At 42.0% G+C, this 10,063-nt stretch overlaps 1 protein-coding gene across 1 annotated transcript in view; it reads right to left on the bottom strand.

Annotated features, from left to right (window-relative positions):
- Positions 1–876: 876 nt before the first annotated feature.
- Positions 877–10,063, bottom strand: part of RPRD2 (regulation of nuclear pre-mRNA domain containing 2) — a 117,475-nt gene continuing 108,288 nt past the window's right edge. Inside the window, exon 3 of the mRNA XM_053705443.1 lies at positions 877–3,681. Within this exon, the coding sequence (XP_053561418.1) occupies positions 1,166–3,681 (2,516 nt within the window). The 3' untranslated portion in view covers positions 877–1,165. The remainder of the gene's footprint in view (positions 3,682–10,063) is intronic.

Below are 10,063 nucleotides of genomic sequence, written 5' to 3'. Positions count from 1 at the left end.
CGGTGTAAGAGGATACCACTCCTCACAGAGACCTGTAGAAAAAAAAAAGAAAAAAGAAAAAGAAAAAAAAGAGTAAACCTACTCTGGCTTTCTACACTAGGGCAGAAAATGTTAAGAAAACACAGTAAGGCCCACCTTACAAGTTCCTAACTACTTTAAAGCCAGCACTACCCTACTGAAGAGATTAACGTGGACTACGGCTAGACCCAAAAATCTTGCTTGTAGCAAAGAAATCCAATTTTCTTCAGACACCAGAACTTCACCTCCTCCATTGACCAAGGCAAAGAGAATGACTGGGGTTTATGAGTAGGGGAGTCACACTTAACAGCTTTGCTGTGGTGCTCTTTGCCTCCTCCTGCTGGCCAGGAGTGATATTCCCACTAGTAATTGATGACGTTTGACTCTCCATATCTTAGGAAAGAAAAGTAAATATTCGAGAAATTTCAAATATGCACAATGCTGTACAAAGTGAAACCATAAATAGCAAAGAACTACTCAATGTTTAAAACATATGCAACTTATATTAGTAAAAGGCAACAAATATTCACACTTCCTTAGTAAGGAACCCCAGACTGGATGGTACCTTATCAGACTTTAATCTTGAAACACTCAATTTTGTAACGGTATTATTTATATTGAAAGGTGGTATGCTTTATGTTGAAAGTATTAACAACTTGCAATCAATATTGGTAAGAAATGAAAAAATAAAATAAAAATGAATGACTAAAACGTACCTACTAACTGCCCTTGTGTGTCACCTATCTGGATCTGGAAATGTATCACTAGAGAGAAACACAGATATTGTATATCCATAAGTTGGATCAGACATGGTTATAATAGTGTAAACGTGGAAAAACCAATATGAAAAAAATTACATCACCACAACTGCCAGGTTTAATTTCTCAAAATCCTGTGTAAAGGGCTAAAGGGATAGTGAAAGGGTTTGCATATTGTTAAATTGGTCGTGCTTAGAGTGCTTGATTTATAACCCGTTTGACTTTGCGGCATTTAGATGGAACATGATAAAATAATTTAATTTGCAGTTTGTTTTAAACATACAGAACTTACATCCAAATTAAAGTTGCAATTTGGGACAAGTTAAAAAAAAAAATTGTGCCTTTTAACAAATAACCTTTTTTTATAATTATATTATTATACTATTGTGTTAGTACCTTGGAGGATAAAAGGGGCGCTTTGGGGCAAAAAAATGAGGCCCTCTTCCAAAAGGTGGGCGTGGTCGTTTTAAGTTGTGATATGGTTCTCTAGGTCTGAAATTTGGACGTGGTTGTCTAAAGCCACCTCTGTTTGTATTGTCTCTATGATGGTGAGCAATAAGAGGGGGTGGTGGGGCACCATGTGAGCTATGAGGGTCTCTAGAGTGAAGGGGCAATGTTTCATTTACCCTACCAAGAGGTGGACCATTATGGTCAATAGAAGGAACTCCATGATCTCTGGCGGGTACTGGGAGCAAGCCAAAATGTTCTCTCATAGAGCCCTGGTGAATGATATTGTGATCTTGTGAGAATGGGTTGCGAATATCTACAGACTGTGGTGAAAATGGAATGCCACCAAGATCTGGGGGAGGATGCATTGGAAAAGGAGTTCCGCCATGATCCATGGGTCGTGAACGAGAGCCATGTGTTAAGGAATTTGGTGGTTCAACTGAGTTCATATGCGAAGGAACAGGGTGATCTCTAGGAAATAGACTTCCATGGTCAGGTGGTAAATTAGGAGGTGGACCAGGAGGGGGACCAGTTTGCTCATTTGGAAAATTACCACTTCGTTCCATAGATGCGACAATGGGAGGGGGTGGTAAACGGTGCTCAAAAGATTGCATTTTATTTCCTCTGAAATCACTTAATGCATCAGAATATCTCGGTAAAAGCTCTTCTGGTGGTGTTTCAAATCCAACTCTGGAACTGCTAGTACTAACTGAAGTTTGCTCAGAACCACCAGATAGATCATCAAAAGAACTTCCAGTGCTACCAATTTCAAACCACCCCACTCTACTTCCCCCTCTCCCATGGCCTCTGTTTCCAACTCGCATTGATTCTACTGTTTTAATTGGCTCCCCAGATAAGTTAATGTTTCCAGAATTATGATACCCCAAGGTCTCTATTGGAGCTCCTTTTTCCTCTTTATTATCTGGTAAATCAGCACAATCTGATGAAACTCTAGTTTCTATATGAAAATGCTCTTCTTGCTGTTGCTGTTCTTCAGAAGAAATTTGTGTGCTATCAAGTGCAGACACCTTAACCTCTTCATTTAAATTGTCTGGGTTTGTTTGGCTGAAATGGTTCTCATCAGAGGGCCTACGTGATGCATTTTTGAGCATGTTTTTAAATTCTATTGTTGAAGATACTGAAACAGTGGAGCATAACGGTTGTTCCTCCTTCCAATTTCCTAACCCCTGTGGCAAATCAGGAACATTTGTTTTTGTAGAAAAATTAAGGGATTGGGTTTGAGAGTGAGGAGATTCTTGATACTGACTTTGTGATATACCAGAATGTAATAAGGATAAACTATGATTAATATTGTCAGGTGGGAAAAACAGGTCACCTTTTGAAGGTGAAGATCTAGAAGGTTCCATGTCACCTCCCATTAAGCTATATCTCCCAAACATTTCAGAGGATGGGGACAACTGATCACTAGCCTCTCCAGGATTAAAAGAAGCCTGCATAGATGAAGGAAATGAATGCCTGCCAAAGTCCTGGGATTGACTAAAACCAGAAATGTTTGGCGGATATTCAGAAGCACCCAGACCTTGATTAGACTTTAAATTGGATTTTGTGGGGTTATTTTCAAGACTGACAGAAGTTGTGGGTGGGGGAACAGAATAATCAAAATCACGATAATCTCCATCCTCTTGAAATGTTGTTTCAGGGTAAAACTTAGTGATAGGAGAATCGATAAATGAGGGTGTTTTGTCCATAGTCTCAGTATATGCATTAGGTGAATTTCCGCTGAGGCCAAAAGATCTATATGTAGGCATGCTGCCTGGTTTTTGGAAGTCACTATCCTTGTTTAAAAGGGGAGACCTTGTACTACTGGGTGTAGAAGAACCAGGACTAATTATTTTTGAAATTAATGATAATGTATCAACGTTGCTAGATGGTTTGTCCATGATTTCATCTTGAGTAGGAGTTCCACTTCTCTCATCACGGACTGGTGTTCCATCAACATTATCAAGTGAGGAGCTTGGGAGGCCACGATTAAATTCAGGTGTCTCAGCAACAGCATTAGCACCTAGGCCACTAAGAATAGGAATGTTTAGATCCAAACCACTAAATCCTGGGTTCCCCTTCAAAAAGTTGTGAATTTTCATTTCCAGACTTGATGGCTGAGCCTCATCATTAGGCTTAGATAATTCTGGTAACTGGGTTATTGCATTCTCTGTTGATTGAACAGTCTGACTTGAAAACTCAAGAGGATTAACAGTTTGCTTTAAATTTGAACTAGTTTCTGCCGTTGTCTTAAAGACTGAGGAGGAAGGGACTTCCGAACTGGAGGTTGCAGGAGAGTAAGCAAAGTTTTTAGAAGCATAAGGAGGCGTATCAGATGAAGAATCATTATCTTTTATTGCTGAAACTGTAGAGTTGATAGATGCTGTAGAATTACTGTTCGTTACAGTTGCACTTGACACAACAGTGTTTTCAGTAGCATTTTGAAACAAAGATAACCCTGTAAAATAAAATTAGATAAGGGTCTTAACATTTATGGAAGATTGTATAATTAAGTCTAATTTAAATCAAAACATAGCAAAATGTAAATTTATGTAACCCTCAAATCATATATTTATGTTATACAATTCATGACTGTATAAAAAAAGTCAATATTTAATTTCTACCATTTTTTTAATGCATCCCACCACTTATACAATTATAAACATGGTAATGAGGTTATTACGCGCTTCATGCTAAAATCTAGCTTTTATTGTATTCCATAGCTGACATGTTAGCACATATAGAGTAACTCACCTTCAAATACCTGCAGTGACATCTTGGATAGAAAATAATGACTTTCATAATAAGAGGGGAGTGTAAAAAAAATGTATGCTTAAATTCATCAGGTAAGCATATAGTTTTGTTTCTTTCCTAAGATATGGTGAGTCCACAACAACCTAAATTACTGTTGGGAACCAATACCCTTGCTAGAGGACAAAAAAGACCAGGGAGGGAGAACAAGACAGACAGACCTAAACAGAAATTCACCACCGCTTGAAGTACCTTTCTCCCAAAAGAAGCCTCAGCCGTGGCAAAAGAATCAAATTTGTAAAATTTTGAAAAAGTATGTAGAGATGATCAAGTTGCAGCCTTGCAAATCTGTTCCACAGAAGCCTAATTTTTGGAGGCCCAACAAGAAGAGACAGCTCTCGTCGAATGAGCTGTAATTCTCTCAGGAGGCTGCTGACCGGCAGTCTCATAAGCAAAACAAATTATACTTCTCTCAGAGAGAAAGAGAAGTAGCAGTAGCTTTTTGACCCTTATGTTTTCCAGGGAAACAGACAAACAGGGCAGAAGACTGGCGAAAATCCTTAGTCTGTAGATAAAATTTCAAAGCACGCACAACGTCCAAGTTGTGCAACAAACGTTCCTTATGAGAAGGAGGATTAGGACAGAGAGAAAGAACAACAATTTCCTGATTAATATTTCTATCTGAAACCACTTAAGGGAGAAACCCTAATTTAGTATGAAGAACCGCCTTATCAGCATGGAAGATAAGGTAAGGCAAATCACACTGCAAAGCTGAGAGTTCCAAGACTCTACGAACAGAAGAGATAGCAATAAGAAACAAAACCTTCCAAGATAACTTTATATCTATAGAATGCATAGGCTTAAACGGAGCCTGCTGTAAAACATTAGGAACAAGGTTAAGGCTCCAAGGAAGAGCAAAAGACTTAAACACAGGCCGGATTCTGACCAGGGCCTGACAAAAGCATTGAACATCTGGCACATCCGCCAGACGCTTATGTAACAAAATGGACAATGCAGAAATCTGACCTTTCAGACTACTGACTGACAATCACATCTCCAGACCTTCCTGGAGAAAAGACAATATCCTCGGAATCCTGACCTTACTCCAAGAGTAGCCCTTGAATTCACACCAATAAAGGTATATACACCATACTTTGATAAATCTTTCTACTAACAGACTTTTGAGCCTGAATCATTGTCTCAACGACCGACTCAGAAAAACCACGCTTAGATAAAACTAAGCGTTCAATTTCCAAGCAGTCAGCTTCAGAGAAACGAGATTTGGGTGAAGGAAAGGACCCTGAGTTAGAAGGTCCTTCCTCAGAGGTAACCTCCAAGGTGGGAGAGATGACATCTTGACAAGGTCCACATACCATACTCCTGCTTGATACGAGTAATGACTTGTGGAACAAGAGCAAACAGAGGAAACAGGTATGCTAGCCTGAAATTCCAAGGAACCGCCAGAGCATCTATCAGAGCGGCTTGCAGATCTCTTGACCTTGAACCGTACCTCGGAAGCTTGGCGTTCTGCCGAGACGTCATCAGATCAAACTCCGACACCCCCCATTTGAGGGTTAACCTGGAGAACACATCCGGACGGAGAGCCCACTCCCCAGGATGAGATGTCTGTCTGCTCAGGAAATCCCCTTTCCAGTTGTCCACTCCTGTAATTGGGATAGCAGAGAGAAAGCAATTGTGAGCTTCCACCCACAGAACAATCCGAGCCACCTCCTTCATGGCTAAGGAACACCGAGTTCCTCCCTGGTGGTTGATGTAAGCCACTGAGGTGATATTGTCCGACTGGAAACTGATAAACTGGGCTAAGGACAACTAAAGCCAAGCCAGCAAGGCATTGTAAATCGCTCTCAACTCCAAGATGTATATGGGGAGAGCAGATTCCTCCTGAATCCATAGTCCCTGCACCTTTACCGAATCCCAGACTGCACCCCAGCCTAGCAGGCTGGCGTCCGTGGTCACAATCACCCAAGGTGGTCTCCGGAAAAATGGGCCCTGAGACATATGATCCTGACAAAGCCACCACGGGAGAGTCTCCTGTTGACTGGTTTAGATCTATCCCAAGACAGATCCGAATGGTCTCTGTTCCATTGTCAGAGCATGTATAACTGCAGAGCTCTTAAATGGAATCGAGCAAAGGGAATGATGTCCATGGAAGTGACCATCAGACCAATTACATCCATACATTGAGCCACTGATGGTCGAAAAGTAGACTGCAGAGAGAGAAGCAAGCGGAAAGGATCTAGGACTTTCTAACCTCAGTCTGAAAGATTCTCTCTGAAAAATTATTTTCCCTAAGAAAATTACCCTTGTAGCTGGAACAAGGGAACTCTTTTCCAGATTCACTTTCCATCCGTGGGAACGTAGAAAAGACAAGATCTCTGTATGAGAGTTTGCTTGCAGAAAGGATGGCACCTGAACCAATATGTAGTCCAGGTAAGGCGCTACAGTAATTCCCAGAGACCTGATCACTGCCAAGAGAGACCCCAGAAGCTTTGAGAAGATTCTGGGAGCTGTGGCAAGGCCAAATGTAAGAACCCCAAACTGAAAGTGTTTGTCTAGAAAGGCAAATCTCAGGAACTTGCGATGATCCCTGTGAATGGGAACATGAAGATACGCATCCTTCAGGTCTATGACCGTCATGAACTGAACCCCTCTTGGACTAGAGGAAGAATGGAACAAATAGTTTCCATCTTGAAGGACGGTACTCTGAGAAAGTTGTTTAAACACTTCAGGTCTAGAATAGGACGAAAAGTTCCCTCCTTTTTGGGAACCACAAACAGATTCCCAGGCCCTGTTCTCTTACAGGAACTGGAACTATCACTCCCAGGGAGGAAAGATCCTGAACACAATTCAAGAACGCCTCTCTTTGGTCTGCAGATAATTTTGAGAAGTGAAACCTGCCTCTGGGAGCAAAAGTCTTTAATTCCAATTTGTAACCTTGAGACACTATGTTTACAGTCCAAAGATCCGCAATATCCCAAATCCATGCTTGAGAAAACTGAGCCAGTCTGCCCCCCCTACTTGATCCGATCTCGGATTGGGGGCAAACCCATCATGCAGTCTTAGACTCAGCTGCAGGTTTCTTTGATTGTTTTCCCTTGTTCCAAGACTGATTGGGTTTCCAAGAAGACTTAAACTGTTCCTGCTTGGAAGAGGACGACGAGGGCTTCCCTCTGAAATTACAAAAGGAACGAAAATAACACTTATGACCCTTAGGTCTGTTCTTGTCTTGGGGTATAAAATAAATAAATAATTTCCATCAGACCAGGTCCAAACAAGGTTTTACCCTTGTAAGGAATCGCCAGAAGTTTAGATTTAGAGGAAACATCGGTTGACCAAGATATCAGCCACAATGCTCCGCGCGCTAGCACAGCAAAGCCAGATATCTTGGCTCCCAATTTAATAACCTGCAAGGAAGCATCGGTAATAAAGGAATTGGCTAGCTTAAGAGCTTTAATCATGACTTGGCTCTCTTCTAAGGAAGTTTCCACCTGAAGAGAATCAGACAAGGCGTCAAACCAGTAGGCTGCCGCACTTGTCAAAGTGCAATGCACACTGCAGGTTGCCATTGGAGACTTGGATGAACATACATCTTCAAATAAGCCTCCAGATTTTTATCCATTGGATCCTTAAAGGAGCAGCTATCCTCAATAGGAATAGTAGTTCTTTTAACCAGAGTAGAAATGGCCCATTCTACTTTAGGTACCGTTTACCATGATTCTTTAATGGAGTTATCGACAGGAAATATCTTTTTAAAGACAGGGAAAAAACAAAATTTAAGCTTACCTGATAAATTTATTTCTCTTGTGGTGTATCCAGTCCACGGGTTCATCCATTACTTGTGGGATATTCTCCTTCCCAACAGGAAGCTGCAAGAGGACACCCACAGCAGAGCTGTCTATATAGCTCCTCCCCTAACTGCCACCCCCAGTCATTCGACCGAAGACCAGCAAGAAAAGAAAAAAAGGAGAAACTATAGGGTGCAGTGGTGACTGTAGTTTAAAAACACCTGCCTTAAAATGACAGGGCGGGCCGTGGACTGGATACACCACAAGAGAAATAAATTTACCAGGTAAGCATAAATTTTGTTTTCTCTTGTAAAGGTGTATCCAGTCCACGGGTTCATCCATTACTTGTGGGATACCAATACCAAAGCTTTAGGACACGGATGAAGGGAGGTACAAGGCAGGAACTTAAACGGAAGGCACCACTGCCTGTAAGACCTTTCTCCCAAAAATAGCCTCCGAAGAAGCAAAAGTATCAAATTTATAGAATTTAGAAAAGGTATGAAGTGAAGACCAAGTCGCCGCCTTACAAATCTGTTCAACAGAGGCCTCATGTTTAAAAGCCCATGTGGAAGCTACTGCTCTAGTAGAATGAGCTGTAATTCTTTCAGGAGGCTGCTGGCCAGCAGTCTCATAAGCTAAGCGAATGCTTCTTAGCCAAAAGGAAAGAGAAGTTGCCAAAGCCTTTTGGCCTCTCCACTGTCCAGAGTAGACAACAAACAAAGCAGATGTTTGACGAAAATCTTTCGTAGCTTGTAAATAAAACTTTAAAGCATGAACCACATCAAGATTGTGTAATAGACGTTCCTTCTTTGAAAAAGGATTAAGACATAGGGAAGGAACCAATCTCCTGATTGAAATTCTTCAATCTCCTGATTGAAATTCTTATTAGATACCACCTTAGGCAGAAACCCAGGTTTGGTACGTAACACTACCTTATCTGCATGGAAAATCAGATAAAGGGAATCACACTGTAAAGCAGATAACTCTTCGAGCCCAGGAGATAGCTACTAAAAATAGAACTTTCCAAGATAAAGGCTTAATATCTATGGAATGCAAAGGTTCAAACGGAACCCCTTGAAGAACTTTAAGAACTAAATTTAAACTCCATAGCGGAGCAACAGGTTTAAACACAGGCTTGATTCTAACTAAAGCCTGGCAAAACGCCTGAACGTCTGGAACCTCAGCCAGACGTTTGTGCAAAAGAATAGACAGAGCGGAAATCTGCCCCTTTAAGGAACTAGCTGACAATCCCTTCTCCAATCCTTCTTGGAGAAAAGATAATATCCTAGGAATCCTGACCTTACTCCATGAGTAACCCTTGGATTCACACCAATGAAGATATTTACACCATATCTTATGATAGATTTTCCTGGTGACAGGCTTTCAAGCCTGAATTAAGGTATCAATGACTGATTCGGAAAAACCACGCTTTGATAGAATCAAGCAATCAATCTCCAAGCAGTCAGACGTAGAGAAATTAGATTTGGATGTTTGAAGGAACCTTGAAGTAGAAGTTCCTGCCTTAGCGGCAGAGTACATGGTGGAAAGGATGACATGTCCACCAGATCTGCATACCAAGTCCTGCGTGGCCACGCAGGGGCTATCAAGATCACCGAAGCTCTCTCCTGCTTGATCTTGGCAATCAGACGAGGGAGCAGAGGAAACAGTGGAAACACATAAGCCAGGCTGAAGGACCAGGGCGCTGCTAGAGCATCTATCAGCGCTGCCTTGGGATCCCTGGACCTGGACCCATAACAAGGAAGCTTGGCGTTCTGACGAGACGCCATCAGATCCAGTTCTGGTTTGCCCCAAAGTTGGATCAACTGGGCAAATGCCTCCGGATGGAGCTCCCACTCCCCCGGATGAAAAGTCTGCCGACTTAGAAAATCCGCCTCCCAGTTCTCTACTCCTGGGATATGGATAGCTGATAGATGGCAAGAGTGAACCTCTGCCCATAGAATTATCTTTGAAACCTCCAACATTGCCAGGGGGCTCCTTGTTCCCCCCTGATGGTTGATATAGGCTACAGTCGTGATGTTGTCCGACTGAAATCTGATGAACCTGACCGCAGCTAGCTGAGGCCAAGCCTGAAGAGCATTGAATATCGCTCTTAGTTCCAGAATGTTTATCGGAAGGAGGGCCTCCTGAGTCCACGAACCCTGAGCCTTCAGGGAGTTCCAGACTGCAACCCAGCCCAGAAGGCTGGCATCTGTCGTTACTATAGTCCATTCTGGCCTGCGGAAACTCATTCCCTTGGACAGATGGACCCGAGATAGCCACCAG

The sequence above is a fragment of the Bombina bombina genome, chromosome 1 (assembly GCF_027579735.1).
Source record: "Bombina bombina isolate aBomBom1 chromosome 1, aBomBom1.pri, whole genome shotgun sequence".
Classification (NCBI taxonomy): domain Eukaryota; kingdom Metazoa; phylum Chordata; class Amphibia; order Anura; family Bombinatoridae; genus Bombina; species Bombina bombina.
This window is presented reverse-complemented; position numbering and strand designations above follow the sequence as displayed.